Below are 23,460 nucleotides of genomic sequence, written 5' to 3' on the forward strand. Positions count from 1 at the left end.
GTTAAGTAATGGCATCAATTTTCAAATGGCAATGGGCTTCACGATTCTTTGTAGGGGTGATCATCTCTGGACAGAAATATCTTCTAAAGTCATCTGTTTATTTGTCACCAGAAACTACCAAAATCGAAAAGAAAATGAAAGATAAAGATTGAGCTTTTAATGTGATTTTTTATGTGACTTTTGTGAGTATTTTTTTCCTTTTCTCCCTGTTGTCTGAGCCAGCTTACCAGCCGGTACCTGAACTGTCCACCTGTCCCACAGTAGTCTGAGTGTCGTCCGTTGTTCAAGGGATCCCAGGGCTCTGCTGGTCAATAATCAATCGTCTATTACATTAGTCTGTTTAAAGTAGGCGGACACAATTAGGAGAGTGCTATTTGGTTTGGGTAAAATCTATTGTGTTTGCTCAAAATTTACCCACTTCAAATAGCGCCTACCCACTGGGCCCGTTATACTTAAAAAAAAATAGGCTCACAGAGCAGTCCAACCTCAGCAGGTTAGAAGTTGAATAATGTGGTTACGCAGAGGATGAAACAGTATTCCCAGAATAGGTCAGAATTTGACCCGTCAAATGAAAGCCAAGCTTTCACAAAACAGCTATGGAACATGAAACAGCCGTCAAAGTGGTAATTTTTATGCATCTTGCTTAAGATGGGTTTAGTGAAATCAATCGTAGGACACGTCTTTGCTAAGATCAATCTTAGAGCAGGTACTCATCTTTAGTCCTAAGATGAGTCACAAGATAAGACAAGTTCTGTAAAACCAGCACCTGCAGTTCTCTTTTCTGTGCCAGAGGCATAGTGCAAGTGCAAATGTAACCGAGATTAGTGAAGCGAAGCAAGCTCATCGGCACCTCAGGGAATTATTTACCAGTATGGGGAAAGTTACGTCTGATCAAACTATAGATTTTTAGACTTCTTCTGCTTAAAGTTGAACTGCAACCAAGAAAAAATTCTGTTCCGAAGAAATAGTCGAAGGATTTAGGCCAGTAGGATGCTCATAATTATTGGCCAGGATCGTCTCAATCAGAGGTAGATCCAGCATTTGACCAAATCAATCCTACACTGAATGTCACAGCCCCCCCTTCCCAGGGCACACACCTCCCCTCAACATCAAAGTGTCATTAGTTGTAACAAAAAAGAAGCGATTCTTCAAATTATTTTGGGTGAATAACGTCTGAAGCATGACTGCAAGTAAAACAAGTGTATATAACATAATGGGTTACTTACATTCTTACGCCAGAATAGATTAAAAGAGACCTTTCCTTGGCCTCAGGTAAATTAAAAGGATGAGAAAATAATGGATCACGACAGAACCTTGGATACACTTTTGACACATACTTTTTGACAGGATAATTTCTCTTAGTCTTTTGTTTTCTGAATAATCTACATGGTATGATGCACTTAAATGATATCAAAAATAATGCGAGAGCGACACAATATTAAGAAAGCAAAGATTAATCGTTCTTGTTTTTATAAAGTTAATTGCTATTCACATTATTTTACCCAGTAAAAAAACAAAATTCACAGAAAGGTATGTAGCTTATTGATTATTTTGCCCACGAGCAATCCATTGGTGAGTTTTATCTCTCGGTGAATTTCATGTCAAAGAATTTCATGCAATATTGTGTAAGCTTAACTACTTTGTCTAATTGTATTTTGCCTGTCAAATAAGCTTGCAAATGAATATATCTCAGAAAACTAATTAGGTAAGTGACCGTGAGCTGATGCCAAACTGCAGACTGCACAATTCGAGGAGCAACACCCTTAGCTTCTGACAAGCTCGCATATTTTAGGAATTGTGGGATAATCGGTATAGTTGAGCTCTGACTTGGTGCTCTTAAACAAGTGCTGCAACCTTTCCTATCGTAGTACGAGCGAAACCTACAGAAACGAATAACCGTTAACGTTACCTCGTGGATAATTAGTCTGCGTCATTACAAAATGTTAATGATCAGCGAAAGAATTACACTTTTAAATCTCCCCAATGAAGGTGAATGGAGGTATTTTTAAGGGTAGCTCGGAATAAAAGAAACCACAGTTTTTCAACGATCGTTAAACGAACAGCCTGGTTAGAAGAACACAGTGCATCATCCATTGACAGCTACCACAGCGTAACAATTTTATAAAGAGACACAGGTGGATTTTGAAGAAAAACGAGTTTTCGCAGGAAAAGTTTTTTTCATTTAAAAACTTCAAAACTACCACTTCACAGCACCCTTTAATGATTCTTTGAAAGGTTAACTTTCACAAGAACCCAGTGATTAGAATGAACGCAAGTGGTTAATTAGCCGAAATTAATTAGCAAAGATGCGTCCCCTGCGTGAAACGGAAATCAAACGTTTTCCCATGTGGCGCCCTTCTGTTTCAATGCGTTTTAGGGACGGTGCGCACATACTGTAAATGTAACAAAATGTTACAAAGATTTCTGCGTCTTCGTGAAAACGTAAATTTCAGTCAATTAACTTTTATGCCTTTTCTGGAGGTACACTTTGTACGTGATCAAGGGGCAGGCATGTTTGTTTCTCTTTGTGGAAACGCAAAGTGCAGTTTTTGAGATGTCTGCGCCTGGACGTATTAATGTGATTTTTATATCAATGATGTTTTGCTTGTGAAAGCATGTTCAAAATGATCAAGTGCTATGATTCAAAACAAAACAGTGGAGAAGATCGGAATCGAAAAAGTGTCATTTTGACATCCCCGACTCTTCGTGAAAACGGTGATCAGGACTGTCTTCGACCCTGCCAACTGTGTTTCACTCAATCACAATGGCCTGTAGTCTGCTGAAAGGGGGAGCTGCAAGAGAATTTTAACATAAACCTCAAAATGCACCTTCGCCCCTCAGTTAACCTCACTTTCAAAAATTTTCACTTTTTCACAGGATATTTTACGGCCTTTCTGCTTTCATGGTAATGATATTTACTCGTCAGCAAAACTGTGACGTCATCCAGAAATAAACCCTCAGTGTTACATTGGTTTGTTTAGATTTTGCTGGTATAAATTTTCTGTCCGGTGGTTCATTGTATTTTTAGTGCACAGCAATAAGCAAGCAACAATCTAATTTTCAGAAATATTTCAGTTAGTACAACCTGAGTTCATAATTTGACAGAAAAATCTATGAACCGACCTTGTCTCTCCTATAGATGACTTCACAGTAACAGGACCCTCGTTTTCATGGAAAGGTGACAGGTGATTTAAATGTTTGAAAGTGTACTTTTCGATCTTCGTGTATTTAACCGAATAGAAATGTCGACTATTTTTTCCACATGGCATATAATTGCAGAAAAAAACTGTATAAGAAAAATTCATTGCAGCTCTGCACTTGGAAGTCGAAACAACTTTTTTCTTTCTTTTTCATGGACTTGACAAATTAAAGAGGCAACAGGGATATTGTCTCATAATACTTATGAAAATCTTGACAATTGTGCGAATTACACGACAACAAATGTTGAAACAAAATACCCGAAGCTTAATTTGTGAAGGGAGTTGCATTATGGATCATCCTGGACAGCACCTTGTTTGAAACACACCGGAAGGCTTACATGGTGCGCGTGCATGCTTAAAATATTAAGTCGCCACTCGTTGAGAACAAAAATAGAAGCTGCAATCCTTTCCACAGAGAGTTTTGCGTTTTAATGAAGCGATGGATAATGTTCATAAATAGGCTTTTAGCTTACAAGTTAATACGCATTGAAATATGGAAATCAATAGATGTATCTAATCTTGTCATTAGCATGCCTGTAAAGGGTAGTGTGAAGTAAAAAAATAGAGATTTTAAGCAGATAACAGGTAAACTTCTGAATTACGACATCAGCATCTTCAAAGGTGATTTTTTGAAATCGCTTTTGTTATTATTACACAATGGGCTGATTGCCGCTCCGTAAAAACGTAGACGTCGCCTGCAACTGTACAAAAATTTATGCATGCTTGTATGGAGAAAAGGGAAACACGAAGTATACACACACTCAATACACTCCCAACAAGCCTTAAGCACCTGGAAAATTAAACCTTAAATTTAATTGAAAGTAAAGATGTGCTTAGCAAAGGCCTGTAACTATCCAGGTTCGAGACTCAACCTGTTAACACTCTGCCGACTAACGTTATAGCGGGACCATGCTCGACAGTTACTTCACTACAGCCCTTGAAATTGCACCTTTGTGTTTCAGTTAAACTTATTTTCAGTTTTGTTTCACTATTTGAATATGTATTTAATCTGTAGTTTGGAGCATTTGGGGGTTTTAGGGTGATACAAATTTGTGATGTCATCCAAATCTCAATTCTGCATTGATTTGTACACGAAAGCTGCTTTTAATCGGTTGCATTTTCCTGTCGTAACTGTTGATTTTCTTGGCAATTGTTGTTTAATAATGTGGTAATAAGCCAACAAAAAGCCTTTTCTCAGAAATATTTCCAAACATCCGGGGTTATGGGGTTCAAAATTTGAACCTGGAAATATGAAAACTGAACTTTGTCTGCCTAATTTATACGTCATAACAACAGTGCCCTCTCTTCTGTAGGAAGCATGGGTACTTACTCGTTTGTCTTTGAAATACGATACACCTCACCCGATAGGATTTCAAACAGTTTTCATACATTGAAGAAGAGCACAGAGATGTGCAAAAAAGATGCATTCTCAGAAAGACTCTCAGCATGGATCCTTAAAGGCTCATTTACACACGCGAGCGGTAACGAAAAGTAGCCACGGAAAGTGATACGCCACGCGATATTTCATTATTATTAATGGTTTATTCAAAAAACTCTAGCCGTCAAAGGCTGGATTACAGTCAACGTACTATTTTAAGAAGACAGTAATAATACATGGAATTAAAATCAAAATATTAAAAACATACATATAAAATGTAATCATTCGTTACGAACTACATCAAGTATGAAAGACATGTAAAAGAATAAAACAACGTATTAGCGACCACACTAATCTAACATCACTAATTGACAAGTGATTTTCAAAAAGAACAACAACAAAACTTGCACAATGAAACCTAGCTAACATTGATTCAAAATCGACGTTAAAAAATGGATAGAGCTGCATTTGTAGCTGTTGGTCCTACATCTGATTGAAGTTAATTTGTCAGAGTTCCTTAAATTGTTTTTCCTATTACAAGTGGTGGAAGTTACTGTCTGTGGGGGGCAGAGTCAAGTAAGAAAGTGCCGAACTTAAAAGACAGAGCTTCCAGTCTATCGGACACAGCAGGAATGCTACGTGATTGGCAAATATCACTGTAAGGTCGGATTTAATATTAGTCAGCAGTAAAGATTTCACGAAGAGCTTTACGCTGAATTTTCTCCAGGCACTCGTTTCGTGTTTTAGTCAAACCATAAAACCAGATACGTTAAGCATACTCAAGTGTCGGCCAATCGTACTGCAGATATATTGTTAACAAGACGCAACTGGAATATCATAGCCTTTCAATTGTCGAAGAAGATACAAGTTCCTGTGAAACGCTTTACAAATGGAGTTAACTTGCGTGTCTCATTTCAATTGTCTTGGACATAGATGCCTAACAATTTAACGTAACTTGCACGTTCAAGATCACTATCTCTATATGAAACGTTGGCATCAGCTGGTAGGAGACGACTGAGATCTAAATTAGGAATATCGTCCTATACTAATTCTGTGATAAAACGTTTGCTTAATTCACTTGTGACGTCATCCGGAAGAAGTCCCAGGATGGAACAGTTCTTCTTTCTGTCAAAACCAATCAACTTCTTAATTTGTTGGTGCCATTGTCTTGGGTTAATTTTTTTTAATCTCCAAACACTGCCATCGTAAAAAAAAAACCTGCTTGGCACGCCTTATTATTTTGGCAGTTCTGTTGCGTAAAAGTCGCCACAACGCTTATTTCCCTCTACTAAATGCTTCCTGTCGTTTGAGAATCATTCATTTCAGATGTGAACCTAGGCTTATCCTCGGTGTGAGCCGATTTGACTTTAGCCGGAAAAAACCCATCAAGTCAGTGAATTTTAATTTGTACGCGCAAGGCGGATATCCATTTGGTATGCATTATGTCGATGACTATCAATACAAGTTACGGTTCACAGGAAGAATCGAAGGCAAAACAAATTCTGTAACGTTATATCAAAAGAGAACGCTGATTGGCCAGAGGGTGCCCTCTCAGTGTAGTATTGTTGAAAAAGGGCTCTGGTTTCTAAACTCTGCGGTTGATCGAGCAACAGCGCGGTTTTTCCGTTCTGAATGTACAAAAAACTATACTCCTGAAAGTAGAAAAACATATTATGCATTTCAAACGAGCGGAATTCCTTACCACTCGTGTGTGTGAATGGACCTTTAATGTCCAATGTCGAAATGAACCATACACTCATTGCACAAATCTATGTGAATGTTTCATATCCAGCTGGACCGAGAGGTTTGTTCTGCAAACTTAACATAGACATCGAATATCGAATATCCAATTAATTTTACTTTTATCGTAGACGCACTTTAATTCAAACATAGGACGGTCTGTTTTCATTGATGTGCTTTTTCAACTATTCCATTTACCTACACTTATTTCTATAGGCCTACTTTGGACAAATAAGCCTACAAATCTTTACGATTTGTGGAGCTAATGCCATACACCTGACGTATCGCCTCTTACGACCATGAGGATAAAAGGAAGGATGCATAAAGAAACCGATGAAAATATGAAGCTAAAGAATTCCAATTACACGCGTTGTCACGTTCAAAGACATATTATTCATATCGAAGATAGTCGAGATCTAATAAAAATTCTCTGGAGAGATTTCAAAATGAGGAGTCACAAATTCTAAAGTCAACGAATAGGATTTATCATCAGAAGTCTGATCTGGATTGTACCGATCGTACATAGATTATTAAAACATTCATCTTCCGTACTTTATTTGATCAATTTCGATAAAACAAAACACAGAGGGAATATGGAGCAGCGGGCTGGGCATTGGCCGCTTAGTATTTTCACACATAGCGAACCAGCTGGATAAAGTATCAGTCGAAACTGACAAAGACGCACCGCGTGATATGTACATATACGTCCGTTCGTATGGCTTCCCAATGTACAATGAAGACCAAAAAAGCTGTTGGTCATTTTGCTTCCCGGCCCTTCGCCTTTCGAATCAGTGGTCTCTTTCGTTTGTCGTGATGGAATCAGTGGAGATCTATTGATTTATCGTAGTACAGAAATGCCAAGGGACAGACTGGGCAAAGGCTCGGCGTGTACTCCTATATTTCAAACAAATTCTGAAAATGCTCTGGACCAGAACACTTTTCAAATTTGTTTAGAAAGGGTAGTGGAGCTGCGAGGCACTCTCAGATAACTATGGTCATAGAAAAGAAATCAATTCACTTCCGGTGGATAGTACGTTGAGAAGATTACAGTGCATGCCGAAGAAGACTGCTTATTCTTCGCGTGTGCGTAAATCAAATGAAGTGGAAAATCAGGCCTAAAATGCATGCACCTGATTTATCAGTTTGAAAGGAGGCGTGCATCATTGCCGCATGACCTAGGTGATACAAAAGTTATCCGTTCTCACATTCTTGCCAGAGTCAAGACAGCTCACACAATACATACGCTCAACCATTATGTTACCTTTCATGAATCACGGCACATTTCATGAATCAGTTGCCTTATAATGAAAACTTAAGCCCTCAGCCCTTGGCCCCAAGCTTCGGTACATGCCTCCATAATTGCCGACGAATTTATTGTTCTTTTTTCACCACCGGCCTATCGAAATGTATAATATTAACTACATATATATTTATTGATTGGTCAACTTGACTAGTACACAATTACAATGAAATTCGAAAGAAACAGCAACAGCGAACCGACAAGGACGATAAATATAAAATATATCAAACGGGTGTTAAATAAAACACCAAACGCAGTAGGTTAAAGCTCCTGGCAGTTTTGCAAAAGATGTTATTTGTTCGTTCGTTTGTTCGATGGGGTGTTTGTTTGTTTGTTTGTTGGGGTGTTGGGGTGTTTGTTTGTTTGTTTGTTGGTTGGTTGGTTGGTTGGTTGGGGTTGTTGGGTTGTTTGTTTGTTTGTTGGATTGTTGTTGGTTTGTTTGTTTGTTTGTTTGTTTGTTTTATTTGTTTGTTTGTTTGTTTGTTTGTTTGCTTACTTACTAAACTCGAAACTCGAAAGAACAAGTTAAATGTTTCGTTTTCTGGCATAGCCTATAACGAGCCCACGACAATGAATTTATTAAATTTTCAATCATGAATTCCAAGCCTTCTACCCATCTTGAATCGTCAAGGGTATCGTTTGTATAGTTTCTCGTTAGCAAACTCGAAAGAACAAGTTAAATGTTTCGTTTTCTGGCATAGCCTATAACGAGCCCACGACAATGAATTTATTAAATTTTCAATTATGAATTCCAAGCCTTCTACCCATCGTCAAGGGTATCGTTTGTATAGTTTCTTGTTAGCAAGGATAAAACGTTACAACGGCGCAGAGACTTGACGCAAAGCTAATTAAGCTTGCATTATCTACCTCGCATAAGTTCATATGGTATTATTTCCCTCTTGAATTTTTGATGACGCAAATGACCAATGAGCGACGAGTTTGGTGATTATGCAAACGTAGCCATTTGCAGTACGTTACTTTGGAGTAAAGTATTCTGTCTATGCATTCATTGATAATGTCAGCGTTGTCGCTTCTTCTCAGTCAAAATGCAGTCGTGTGCGGAGGTAGTTCAGCTGTCATTGACGGTTGTAGCACTTGCCTTGTAAACCTCAAATCTTACTTTACCTTCAATTCATTCTGTTGATTTTTGTGCATTAGTGTTTTGGGGCTGGATGCATTTCAGTCATGTTTCGACAAGCACAGGTTCATCCTGAGGCTGATTCGCCAAGATGTGTAACACCGTCGGCCGAACTCGAAACGGCCGGCAAACGAGGCACTAGATGGGGGCTTGGTTTGTTCCGAAATCTCCAGGGGGGGACGTTGAAGAAACAGCAGCGGCGTCAGGTTTGGGTCATGGTGGTCATGACGCTCATTCCAATCGTGACCCTGGCCATCCTGGCGATTGTCCTGATGACCAACTCCAGCTCCAATAACTCCCGGCTGAGCTGGCTGCGGGAGGAGGTCGGCGGGAGCGTGCAGAACGCCGGGCACCTGGTGCACCGCCTGCAGATTGAGAGGGGTAGGACAGCATTCTATCTCTCGTCCAGAGACGAGGCTGAGATTCCCAAGCTCCAGACGATCTACCAAAAGACGGATTCTGCCATCGCTAACATCTCTTGGGTAAATGATAACTCTCTTATGTTGCCAGATTTCTTTGAAAGCAAAGAACTCTATAAGGATCACCTGGAGCGATTCCGACGAACTGTGGCATCAGCTATCACCAACATGACCCTTGTGGAAGTTATAACTTTCTACACAAATGACATAGATGTCATCACTGGCTGGCTCTTGCAGGCCGTTCAGTCATATGACCACGCTGGAGGACTTTGGTCAAAACTTATTTCTTATCAGCTACTGCTCCTAGCTAAGGAGAACGCGGGTAAAGAACGGGCCATTGGAGGCACGTTCTACTCGCGTGGGGGATTCAACTTACATGATGACTTTTTATGGTTCATGAACGAAAGCGTATCAGGGAAAACCCTCCTCAATACAGCCATGCGATTCTCATCGTTTCTGCAAGAGGCCTCTGAAGTTGCAGTTGACAAATATGTGGTCAGTCAAATCGATGCGATGCGATCCGAGATCAAACTAAATGACCACCAGTCGCTCGAATCTTCGGTAGTCAAGGGTGACATATGGTTTCAGAACATGACTCAGTTCATTGACGACCTTCGAGAAGTGCAGATCACGCTGGGTGGCTCCATCATAGAGGATCTGGATGCGGACATGCGGTGGAGCCTCTACAATTTGGTGGCCTGCGCCTTTCTTCTCTCCACGGTTCTCATCACTGGTCCGTTGATTATCCGCGGCATCATCCACCAGACTCAACAAATCCAACGGGTGGGGGACTCCCTACACCGCAAGACCCTGGAGCTCCGGGAAGAGAAGAAGAGGTCGGACTCGCTGCTGTATCAGATGCTGCCCAAGGTGGTGGCTGAGCAGCTCAAGCTGACGGGACAGACTACCGCTGAGACCTACGACGAGGTGACGGTGTTCTTCTCGGATGTGGCCAACTTCACTGCAATGTCTGCCATTAGCACACCCATTCAGGTATGTTTCGTGTATAAGAATGCACATCTGGAGATAATGATGCTTGTTGAGAATGGCAATTCTCAATGGAGATTCACGGGAGGGACAAAGGCAAACGAACTGCAGCTCGTATTTGGCTTTTGGTGCAATCCCAGTTTTCAGACGGCGGGGGTGGGGCACCCAGGGACATGGACACCCGCTGTGTTGTTCATGGCAGAAATAACTTAAAAGCGTACCCGCAGCCTGTGCAACATTTCCTTTACTAGTTTTAAACATCCAAGCGCCAGTGACATAATACAGGCTAATACGTTTATCTACATTTATCTACATTTATCTACGTTTATCTATCGCTCTTATACGCAAAACAGTTTCACTGAAGCTACATCAAAAATATCAAGGTATGATTTAGACCTCGGTGGTAAAAATTAATATTTGTCTTCATTATTTTACATATTAAAAAGATTTAAACGCTGTTCTTTTTCTGTTTTTTTTTCCATTGCATTTCTTCTTTTACCACTGCGACAACGCAACATGTTTTCCCCATAAACTATGGCAGCAGACGGGAATTGGTTGTACCTTATATTCCAGCCATGTAGCTTGACCAACATATACTATTCTTTGTACTTCATTGAGGGCGCTTGAACCCTATGGTGCACAGACCCCTCTCTCTCGTCTTTAATCAACGCTTTGCACGTCGCCTTCCCTTTATATGCAATCAAATGAGGAAACAGGTCAATCGTAAAGCGCCCTCAACTGGCAGTGTAGGTGTGTATGCTCTGTTGCTATGTCCTTTGTCAAGAAAATCTTAAAATCTTGTCGAGAAAATTTGAAAAAAATTCGAAAATTATACATAAAAATTTCATTTAGATATGAGTTTACTGGTATTCGTTTTAAATTACTGATCTTAAAAGGCGTCTGGATGCCATACGTAGGTTCACACTCCGTGTATAAGCACAGGCTAGGCACGTAACTCACGTCTTGTTCCAAGCACGAGCCTATGATATAAATGTAGTATCCAAGTCATGCTATACTGTCTAATGGGTGTCAGTCTGTGCAAAATAATGACGCCAGTTTACTGTACTGCTTGCTGCAATTTTTTTTCTTTGTGAACACAAAAAAGCAGTATAGGCCTACATGTAAATTACAAAAAAATTATCCAGTGGGAAACACTGTATCTTACATTACCTATTACTCATACAGGCGACAGGGCCAGGTTCGTAGGAGCTGTGTCTGGGGTCTACAAAAAAACCCGGGGCAAGACTTACTAAAATCTCACATTTTGCAAAAAACTCCCACGCCACACCGACCACAGATGCACACATGGGATGTTTTGAAAGGTTTTAGTGCTGCTCGAATATTTGATTCGTTTGTGTGAATCTATTGTGACGATTCAAGTGGCTCATCTGTGTGTGTCAAGATTGCAAGAAGGAAATGCATTATCCTACTCATGTTTGAGTAACAAGAAAACTGTAGGCGTGTATATAAAAGAATTACAATGGCAAACTTTGCACATCAACAATGACCGACTCGAGTCTAAGTCCGAACCTGAGTCTTACAACACTAACATCCATAATCGGAGTCATTTTGTAGGACTCAAGTGCCTTTCCTATTGCGATATCAGTTGTGAAATTGAAAAAGACATTGTCCTAGCGGTTATAATTTTGAATTTTCAGTGAAATACACAAGGCCAACCTCTTTCTTAGCATCACGACCGAGCGGCGCAATTTCTCCCCGAGTTTGCGTTGTTTTCTATGGGCGCGTATTTAGTGTAGTACAACCGGAAATCAATAGACCTCCGATAAATTCATAATTATGCACGCATACAGGTTGGCTCCAAGAATACTAACAATGTACTTTATACTTCTTGTGATGAAAGGGGGCCATACTAAGAAACGGCGATCTCGTGCGCACAGGAAAAATTACGACTGTAAAGTCTTTTTACAGAGAATAAAAAACTCCACTTAAATTAGAAACTAATACCAAAAACGATTTAATGGGAGATCAACCTGAGAGATAATGATCACCAAAGTCCCATCCCTGTACATTTTCAATGGCTGCTCACACTTCCTGCCGCCAAGGCCATTTGTGCGCATGCGTGCATAGTTATGAATTTATCAGTGAAAATGCCCATGCTTTTTAACATTGCGCATGCCCAATAGTTACACTGAATTAAATTTTAGTCTCACTGTGACTAGCATCTTGCCGTTAACTGCTCTTCTCGCGGCATTCATTCAACGGCATCTGACAAAATTATTTCACGTGAAGCGTTCCCTCAGCATTGATAAATTTAATTGGTGTTCGGTACCCGACGGTGTGACCTTTCCCCGTGCCTGTTCCTAACTGCCGTCTAAATGGTTCGGTCGGTGTTGGTCATACCACAGTCAATTATAGTCGTTGTTTGAATTTACCCCTGGGAAGAAGTCAACCAGATTTCTTCCTTATGTGTATTTCACAGCTACCAGATTGTGATATACACAAAATATTGCACTGCGCCCTCTATGCTGCTATCAAAAAACTAGCTTCTTACCACTGAAACCAATCTGCCGGAGGACAAGACCTTAGTATGCTCAAATCATAGGTCAGGCTCGTCTCGATCAGAGGGAGACCAGGGATTGGCAAAACAATTACTGTCCCACTCTGAATGGACCAAAAACTACTACCTTACAGCACGAACCTCCACCGTCATTGGATTATTTCTAGTGGAATTAAAGCGGTTCTTCAAGATCTGTGCGATTATACAACTTTTGGAACATTGCCTTAAGTACAAGTAAAAGGGTATGTTACAAAGTGCTTAACTTTAGGCCTACTTTTGCTAGGCGGGCTCAGATGATTTAAACAGGTGAAACGAGTTTGATGGCGCAAGATAGCACTGCAAGATACACTTTGGATGCATAGTCGGGAACAAGCAATAAATCTTAGTGTAGCAACCAGCTTCACTACTATTTCTAGTTTTTTTGTCTGTTTGTTTGTTTGTTTGTTGGGTTGCTTGTTTGTTTGTTTGTTTGTTTTATGAAAGGCGTAAAATCTCAAAAACGGGACTTTCAAATTATCTTTAAATACCTTATTGTAAAGCATGTAAAAGAAAACAAACAATAGTGTCAGAACAATAGTTTCAGACAATGTGTGAAATCTTCCAGCCCCGAATGCTGTCATTCTCGAGCAAGGAGAAATTTTATACTTTTTCCAACGATCATTCGGACGGATGATCTTTGGAAAATAAAGAAACCGTTAATGGGTGCTACAGAAAGATAATATGTGTGGGCGCATTTAGCTGTTGGAGGAGTTTGTATTAACGGGTAAAATTAAAAGTTGCCAACGCGCCTTCGGTGCGCCCAGACACATTATTATGTGATAAACTAGATATAGGCCTACAACCCTGATTGATAGGCAAAAGGAGAATTTTGGTTGGTTTGAAATTAAAGTTTCTTTGTGAAACAAAGCGTTCATCTCAAGAGGATCACCATCTCAAAATCCCCCTTAAGTTAATGCGATGGTCCAAACATAGCACGCCACGCAAGATGGCCGCTAGTTTTTTAGTTCCGTTGCGAAGCTTGTTTTCTCGAACAAAATTACGAGACATTTGACCTCCCTTGTCCCAATTACAATACCTTTCATGCCCCAGAAGCAAGGATAGTTACCACATTTGTCGATTTATAAAGTGTTATGATATGCGGTGTGGACGGTCTATTCCTTCCTCCATGAACTGACGTACGTGAAACGAACTACGACTGTGTGGTCGGTTGTGCTCATGTAGTCGCGCAGTGAGCGTGACAATCTTTGACGTGTAGTCACTTTAATGCACGGTGAAGTGTTCATTCGACAAATTCCCAGCGATGCATTATTGAAGGAGATAAAACTTGACATGCTTGAAGGTAAATTTGCCACCCCTGGCAATGCTCGACGCCGTAGACAAAATGTACTTTTTGAGGGTCATTGATCTGCAGATCGACCTCGCTTGAGCGTCATTCATGGACTTGGAAACGTCCTGTGTGGCCCATAGATTTTTGCAAGACAAATTACCCGAGCTGCACTTTAAGTGATCAAAAGTAACTAACAAATCGGCCAATTTTGACAAATAGACATAGAAATCGTGGACACTCTGTTTAATATGCGTGGTATGATTTATAATAAAACTATAAGGCAAGAGCGTCACAATATCAAGAAAGTAAAGATTCATCGTTGTGTTTGTATAAAGAGATAAGTACTGTTCACATTACTTAATACACAGCATAAAACTGAATTTAGAAGTTTCCGTTGCCTGTTCCTCAATTTGCCTTCAGCAATTCATCATTCCGTGTCCGCTCGGCACAATTTTGTCCGTTTGCTTGGCATCTTTCTGATTTGTCAATTTCTCTAACTGTCCTTTTTTCAATTTTCAGTGTAATGCATTTTTATGTAATGAATTTGATGACTTAGTGAATTTCGTTTCAGTATGAATTGCATTCTGTATTGTGTCGACGTAACTGCCTTATCTAATTGTATATGCCTATTAAGAAAATGTCTTGCATCAGGCTTAGCGCGCTTTGCATGATTAGCGGAATTGCGGGTAGTCGTCCTCTCTGACTGGATGAGCGTATAAATGGCAACCTTTTACAATGCAATAAAAGCAGAATCCACACAATTGGAAAAACCATTAAATTCACCAGAGCAGAGTTACAGCCAGTGCTGGATTCGTGAAGGCAACCACGACGTGCGTGCATGCCTAAAAAGTTGAGTTTATCCGCCCTGAGCTGAAGTTCACCGGCGAAAAAAAGAGAGATGGTACTAAGTTTCCCAACCGGCTTCTTGCACGCGTTCGAAGTGCGTGCACGCGAAGACCGCACATTCCAGACACTGATCTCCATCATGAAGACAGAGATAAATGTTTCCAGACTACTAAATTTGTTGCGCGCACTCACTGTGCTCCGCGTCAAGCGCTCGTAAACATGCCCACCAATGTGGTGAATGCGTACCAAAGAAAGACATATAAACGCAGAGGCCGCCGGTCTTGCTCGTAAAACCGAGAGTTTGTGAAAAGTCTAGGCAAACACTAACCTCGCTGCCATCCGTCGCTTCGCTCATTGTTTGCCCCAACCTCGTTGCAGTGGGAACGATCTTGCCGCGCCATACGTTGGTTCCCGCCATGCCTTGCGCGATCTAACTCCTGGTTTGCATAATTTAAATATCCTACTATATTTGGGATATATAAATTAGGACTTTAGTGAGTGTGTTTACGAGTGACGCAGATTTACGCGAACGTGACGTGCAAGAGAATACGCGCGCAGCTTTTGAAATACGCACGCAACTGACGTAACGTTCATGCATATTCGTCCTGAAATCAGTATCATTTTCGTAAAGAATAGATAATATCAAATCAGTGCTCTAAAATATGTGATTGCCGAGCTTTCGGTAACTGAGTACCTTTTTCAGGGCAAGCAGATTCAGTTCTGAATGAACGCGGAAAAATCCTCATTCATTCCCTCCAGTGGATGCAGCGTTCCAAGTTCGAAAATGACGCGCTGCTCCAGTTCCTTTTGCTGTAGATGACGCTTTCCGCAGGATGCAGACGCTTACGTCACCGAGGGTATGTGGCGGCGCGCAAACGTGCTGCGCAACAGTGAGACCAGGCGTTTGTTGGCACACACAAGACGATGGATGACGTTCGTAATTGCATGCACTAACTCACAAAATTAGGCATTAAAAGTTCGAAATTATATGTGTGTGATCTTGTCACGTACGTGTCTGTCAATCATTGAGTTTCAACAGAAAAATAATAGGCAAAATTTTCTCATTTAAAACCTGAGCAACTTCATCCTATTTTCTCATATCTTCGTTACTAGTCATTACGGACTGATTCGCCACTCTGTGAAAACAAACACAACGCCCGTGCAATTTTGAAAACATTCATGCTTGTGTAGAATCAAAGGAAATGAAAGCCCAAAGACGCCTTGCTAAGGTTTACGTGAATCTGGACTGTCAAGCAATAATCTGAAACTCAAAAATTCACTCAGCAAACGTAAAACCCAACGGCAATAATTCAACCTGTAAACCCTTTGCAAACGTGAGTGAATATCCTTAAATAAAAAACAAATCAAAAATAACCTGCGTAGACAAACGTGAATGTCGAATATTATAGGCAATCGAGGACAGCCTTTTTCTTTAGTCTATTTTTATGCGTCCATTTTACAATACTTTTTTACTTCAGAAAGAAAGAATTAATAAATAACCAACAAAACCTTGCTATTGGCACAGCTGTTGCGGCACCTTCCATGGCTGGGGGTTGTTTTTTGTAATACATGTATCAAATGTCCTATAGCGCCTTTGTATGAAAAAGAAGCCAAACTGCGACCATTTTACCGAGCCGAATACAAAAGCGTGGGTTGGCTCCCTTCTATTAACGTTAGGAAGAACAAAGGTGGGCATTGCCAGGAAAGCTTTGTATTCGGCTCGGTAAAATGTCCGCGAGTGGATTCAATGACTCTATAGGCTGATTCAGGGAATTGTATCAACCAATGTCACGTGACCAGGACTGGAGGAATTCCTCCATTTTTCCGGAAATAGCCGTCCCGTCTACATTCTGCATGTTTATGGATGGTACCGTTAATGTTCGGTTATTCCCAGTCGGGTAGGTAGGCTTGTTGAACGTAAACCGGCAACAATTATGCTTTGGCATATAACAACAAAGTTACAGACAACTTACTTGTTGATGGGTGTGTGCGTGGAATGAATGTTGCTATACAAGAATTTATCAACTAAAAGGATTTCGAAAATGCTTATGTATGATTTTGAATTTTTTGAGATTTTTTTTCAAGTGCGCCATATTTGGGAGCACTCAACTGAATTTGAACCCACAACGTATTAAGGGAATGAGATCGAAACATCTAGGCTTTCAACTTGTGACCTCTGACCCTTCGCCATATCTATTTGTGTCTGTGGGTGATGCCTGACCTAAGATTCTTTATCAAGGGTCGTCAGGGAATCTTTGGGCAGGGAACCAGACTAGTGGTCGCACAGGTTGTATATGGGGAGAGTTGGTATTGGCAATTTCCGACGAAGTCGGAGAGAATCGTCAAAGCAACAACAAAACACACACACAAAGAAACAAACAAACAAAACTCATTGGAGCGCTATCGCTAAAAATTCGACACGAAGGATTCTATCTTTAAAAACGAGTCTTATTAAGTAAGCCTCAAATTGTCTTGCTCCTCAAATACATGTAAGCCTCACTTATGTTTTAAACCAGCGACACTATAATGAGCTATACCAAAGTGTTTTTTCACGATACAAGGTTTGAACGAATATTGGAAGGAAACAGAGAGATGTGTGTTACCCTGGAAACAGGAAAACAGTAATTATGCAGATATAGGGGATATTAGGGATATTTCTTTCATCACTTTTTCTGTTTTGTTTTCTTTTTCTTTTATTCTTTACCTTTTCATTAGTCTTATTTGTCTCCTGGTTCCCGTTATAGAATTACACGGCAGCATATAATCGACATCTTACAAAAAACTTCAAAATTTTATTGAGTTTCTGTGATAAGATGACTGGTCACAGCACGGGCACACTGTCAACACATTGAAAATGATCAAGTATGTTCACACACACACACTGATGAAATTATGTCTTATTTACACTATTGTAAATTATGCTTACAAATTAATGTTATCGGTAACGCCAGACGGATTTTACAACAGTACGACGGGGGATGGTTAAATACCTTCAATGGTTTTTCCACATAAGAAGCTTTCCCCATTGGACCGAAACCAATTTTTCTAATATTATACAAAAATATTCACAAAGCACAATAATATCGCCCAATGACAACTTTTGTACACTTCTGTCCCGGAAAAATAGACAAACTACACCAATTTTCTCCAAACAAAATTTTACACGAGGACTTCTCTCACCTTTCTTTGTTTCCCGAGAGACGCTAAAAGAATTTCGGGGAGTTTTTCTCTTATTTTTGGTGAAATTAATGGTGGAACACCACATACTTGCTTGTGTTTTCCATAGACGCGTAGCGGTCGGGCGAACGTTTTCCCTTACTAAACGTAAGCGGCACCCTACACCATAAGCAGCTGCGAAGATTATACAGAACAAAACATCGCACTGTTTATTCTCAATAGAGGGCGCACTGCACCAGACTAGTTAATTTATGCATATTTTACAACTGACCACATTCAGCGAGACTAGGTTGGAGGATGTTGCCTTCTTTGTCAAAATCAAAAGGCTCTCATTCCTGTTGGTGGCTTCCTCGTTTACTGACAAATCCTTTCATTAAGGTATCACTCACTGGTCGTTATTATCATGGTTGAACAGAGTGATTGGTGGGGATCTGCCTATTAATTTCTCTCAAACCTGCTAGGCAATTTCCTAATTGGAATTTATAGTGGTGTATGCAGGTCTTGGGTGGGTAGGGGAGCAAAATTGGAATTTCGTCTGAAAATGACTGTCCAATATAAAATAGAAACCTCTAAGCCGTTCAAAACAGTCCAAGAACCAAAGAGTAAAACAGTGTCTGTTGTGCAATTTTTCTAGGCCTACAAGCTCCTTGTTTTCTATTTTTCATTAATTTATTTGCTTTTTTAACAACCCTGAAGTTCATTGGTCCCAATTGCCCTGATAACACAAGAAATTACGACATTCCACCGTCACACTTTGCTGTTGGTTGCACCACTCGTGATGTTTATTGTCTCTGCATTTTTGTAACAATTTTCATTCCAATAAACCTGACGTACAGGGTAATTTGTAACCATCGCTGCTGCACTGCCACAAGGCTTTGTTCGAAGTTGAGCACTAAAATTTGTAATGACGGCTCTTTTGTGAGTGCACCACGCGCCCCGTCGGTATTTTTCCAACCACGCTGTCCCTCCTTTGCCGGTGAGGGGAATGCTTCTTTTCGTGGTAGACTATTTCCCGTTCCGTGTCTCGCCGGACGCGGGACGTCTTTCACACGATCGAATGTAGAGACCATAAGACCCGACTTGACCACTGGAACTCTGCATCTTGACTTGATTTACAATACTGAAGATAAAGGAAGGAAATTGAAAACTAGCCAGTGGCTGATACGGAAATGTGGATTTCTGATCAAATAACCATGTAAGAGAATTCCGAAAGGGGGCTGTGATGAAGTCAGGTATGTGTATACAGGGACATCAGTCGATTAATACTAGAGTGTGCTTTCCAGTTGTCTGTGCTGGACCTTGGGGAGCAACTGGCTCCATAGGAAAGTGCGTATGTAAATATGTGTGACGTCATCAGTACACATCTCTGATTGGACGCCGGTTGTTGATCATTCGTCTGTATGTACTCAGGTAATAAAACGATATCGTCAGGATTAATTCAGGCTTTGTAAAAAGGGACAAAAACGATGTCAAGCATTCCATTCCTGCAATGGAAAGAATACTTTCAGCTGGGACACGAATGAAATCGATCTTACCACTGCACCATAAATATTTATCATTTGTGAAATAAATATACGTATATCACTTCTCTCCATCCCCACATCTCATCTCCACTTGTACATTTTTAATCTACATGTTTCCTAACTGTGTGGGAATTTAATTTAAATTAATAAGAAAGGATCCCAGTTAACCGGTCACACTATTGGAGAATGCTTAATAGACCACATTGCCACTTAAATTTGGTTGTTGCCATTTGAGCCTCTCGCTCCGTGTAGTTTTGTCAGTCTTCAACACTGCAAAAAAGATATCCAATTCTAATGGTACCCATAAAAGAACAGCTATTAATCTATTCATGGGCGTAAATTCCGGGGAATTGGGGCATATATCCCCCAACTTTTTGACCGGGGGCAGGCTATTGAATCGTCCCCCTCCCACACACACACACTTTTTCGCGGTGGATTGTGAATATTTTTGTGGGGGGGGGCTTACCCAACAACCAAATGTGTTCAGTCTCACTCTAAAAGATCTAAAATAATTTTTTTAAAAAGACCACAAATATGGCGCTCTGATAAGATTCTGCATGATTGTAACACACATTACAGATTTACGTATGTATCATGAGCATCGCCCCCTATACATGTATAGTGTCATATGGTGTATCTACCTCCCCGCCTTTCAAATTTCCATGGCCAGGCAAGTCATCCTCCCACTTTTCCCCATCCCCACACCCACACAAATTTACGTCACTGTATCTCTTGCACGCCTTTCCTGGAAGTAGTAGAGATTGCACGTTGTTCATTCCCAAATACACAGTTCTATATAATTCTCAGCCTTTTCTCTTCGAATGGGTCAAGATGATTCAGATACATGTTGGACTTGATGCACTTAATGAAATCATTGAGGCTTTGGGAAAACCTTGAACCATTCAGCAGAATCATTGGTCCATTGTGTCAAGGCCTGCAACTCGCCTGAAAACATTGAGAATAAACAACGAAATAAAAGGAGTGCAAATGGGGAATGTTTCCTAGCCGATCCACTTACTCACCGATGCTTTTTAAAAGCCCTTTTCGGCGGGAATTTCTTTCCGAAAGCCGTCTCCAAGAATTCCAGCCTCGCTTGGCCACGAAGGCCACCTACCAAACCGCAAATTCTTGGTTTGTGGCCCGATTGTTCGGTGGCATGCGGCTCTACTCCAGCTTCCACATTCCCGTTGCCTCTTTTCAAAGTGGGGACTATTGTGCAGCTGGTGATTATGATGAAAAATCGGTCTTTTCATTTCTGGGCTACACACAAAGACAATTGCCATATACACAAGAGCCAGGGTCTGCCTTCTTTCACCGTGTTTGCTCGAGCGTGGGCCGAGAATAATAGCTGAAAAGCGGGCTGAGGATCTCAATTTTTACGGCGGCTATAGCCGCCTCCCGGTGCGAAGGGGTTTTAAATTAATTAAAGCAAAATGCCATTATTGAAAATCGTTGGTAATATATTATGGGATTATGCATTGTGGATGTCATGATAATAATAAGGCTCAATTCGGCAATGTGTTGGAGTGAGCGTTTTCGCTATAGAATAACCCAAAACTCAAGGCCAGAGTACCCTTTGTGGGTTCAAACCATGAACATCCTCAACACTCATCCTTTCACTTATCCAAAATACTATACGCAAGCCAGCTCGATCGAACTGTCTTTTTTTCCTTCTTTTGTGACTACGTCTCCACATTTTACTGAAGCCGTTAGGTTGTTCGCGGCTGCTAAAATGTATAACCGCGGATAGTAGGAGTGAATGGTCGATTTGAATTGACGGACTTTCTGCTCTTGATGGATTTAATGGATTCCAACAAGCTTTTGAGGAGGCCATTTAAGTCAGAGTTTTTGAACGGAGTTAACGAACGGTTCATTCTAAGTTTTCTTTTAAGACATGCAATTCATGTATATTCTACTTCCATTGCTCTTCAAAATTACTCGATACATGACGTGGTTACTTGCAAATCACTTTCCTTGTAAATGTATGTGAATCGAGCTAGAACCGATTCAAACATATTAAAATTCCAAATAGAAATTACAAGATGTTCAAGAACCCACATGCGCGATGCAGCAAAGCTCGTGACGGAAATCATTGAGAATGGCCATTTCTTTTTAGAAATCGGCCTTATCGGGTTTCCGTCACTTACACAGAAGAACATCTAAATTGCAGCATTTCTTTGGCACGAATGTTCTCGCTGCAGCATTGCATAAACACACAAGCCATCGTGCGCCCATAATGACAAGACGTATGATGAAGAATCGCTTTGGAAATACAATGCACGCAAACATGAAATTAAATTAATAAAAATGCAAGGACTTGGCAGTCCAAACAATGCATTGATTGTCTCCCACAAAATCATGAAGTATGAACGGAGGTTTGGGGAGAAAACATCATCCTTTGGCAGCACTGGGCCCCGAAACCTACAAATATTAGTGAGGGTCGATCTTTATGAATTTCCGTCGGTTCCCATGGAGGTACAAGTGATTTTTAACAGTCTTTTTTATGAGTGTTTTGGTTTGGAAATTGGAAAAAAATCAAGCAAAATTCCCCCTTATTACCATGGAAATACGTTGCTATGGAAATACAGTGCGCATTTCGTTCAACCTTGCGGTGTCTCGACAGCTCTTAACATCTTCCGTAAGACAATGCATTAAGGTGAACTAAGTGTAAACACCTTTTAAGATACATTTCCATCTCGATTTCACATCTCATCTCCATGCCTATCACCAGAGCCCCCTTTGTGATGGTCATAATAAGGAACTAAATTGTTTTTTTTTCTTCGCAGAATTTCTAAGGCAATTTTAACGACGCGAGAATTACACATTACGATGGAGTACGGTAACTTGGACCTGTGTCAAACTACGCATTTGTTTGCCCTATCGAATGTAATTCATTTAAGTGCGGCAAAGGCTCGAGGGAGTGTGCACTGGTTTCAAACGTCGAATTTAATTTTTTGCGGGGGGGGCACGTCTGAAAAATGGAAGACCCCTGAAAAACATAAAACATGTAGAGGTTCTAGTTTGCGTGTATATAGTTAAGGATAAAACCAAGAGATGAAATGGCTTCATCATCGTATACATGCAGTAACCTCCTTTTGAACGAACAAATGTTTCCCGAACCTCTTCCCAGCGAAAACTTTTGGATCTGCCCTAGGGTAGATGTGTAAATTAATTATGCAGCTATATGCGTGCGCATTCCAACTGGATCAAGCCAAGGAACGAACTTAATTTGACTTTAAATGATAATGGCACGGCACTTGACGTCACACAATTTAACTGCTGTTTAGCACGGCAGAGTCGAACTTAATTACAACTTCTGCGTCGAACAACGTGCTCGTGTTGTTTTTCTGTCCCATCTAACTGAAAATTGACAAAAAGTGTTGAAGTACGACACGGCAGCATCAGGACGGTTGACGCTAGCCTTTCCAGTCCCTAACAAAGAGAACATTTTCTGTTCCCACCGCAAAAAGCACTGCTGTTTTCTCATGTTCCAAAAGGGAGGATATTAATTCATTGTAAACAACCCCACGATTCCAAATAGGATTACATTCTTGTAGATGTATAAAAGCCCACACCACTGTTGTGTCCAGTATAAAACCTTATTCTCTTCGTATCACCTTTATTTGCTGAATGACGTGAACAACGATTGAATAACAAATAAAATCAGAGGGAAAGAACCACTTCTGCTTTTACACAATTACTCTCTGAAAATACGAGTAGAATAAGACTAACTCCTTCATCAATAATACTAAATACACCAACTGCCTCCGCAGTTAATCTTTTACTGGAAAACTTGATTTGCCTCAGTAGTGGGGCTATCGTGCATGACCAATACGCTAACTGTGCCTTAACTATTTAGCTGATGCTGATATTTTAAAACAAAAAAATAATTAACGTTCGTTAATTG

The 23,460-nt window shown here is 40.5% G+C and overlaps 1 protein-coding gene across 2 annotated transcripts in view; it reads left to right on the forward strand.

The window, feature by feature from the left end:
- Positions 1-23,460, forward strand: part of LOC110982480 (uncharacterized) — a 51,702-nt gene that overhangs the window by 14,810 nt on the left and 13,432 nt on the right. Inside the window, exon 2 of one of the 2 annotated variants that reach the window (XM_087144901.1) lies at positions 8,777-10,168. In XM_087144901.1, the coding sequence (XP_087001027.1) occupies positions 8,804-10,168 (1,365 nt within the window). In that variant the 5' untranslated portion in view covers positions 8,777-8,803. Of the gene's footprint in view, positions 1-8,427; positions 10,169-23,460 lie in introns of those variants that run through there. The other variant, XM_087144900.1, reaches the window with a different exon arrangement.

The sequence above is a fragment of the Acanthaster planci genome, linkage group LG13 (genome assembly GCF_054643075.1).
Source record: "Acanthaster planci isolate LZ-2023a linkage group LG13, COTS_SCS, whole genome shotgun sequence".
NCBI classification, from domain to species: Eukaryota; Metazoa; Echinodermata; class Asteroidea; order Valvatida; family Acanthasteridae; genus Acanthaster; species Acanthaster planci.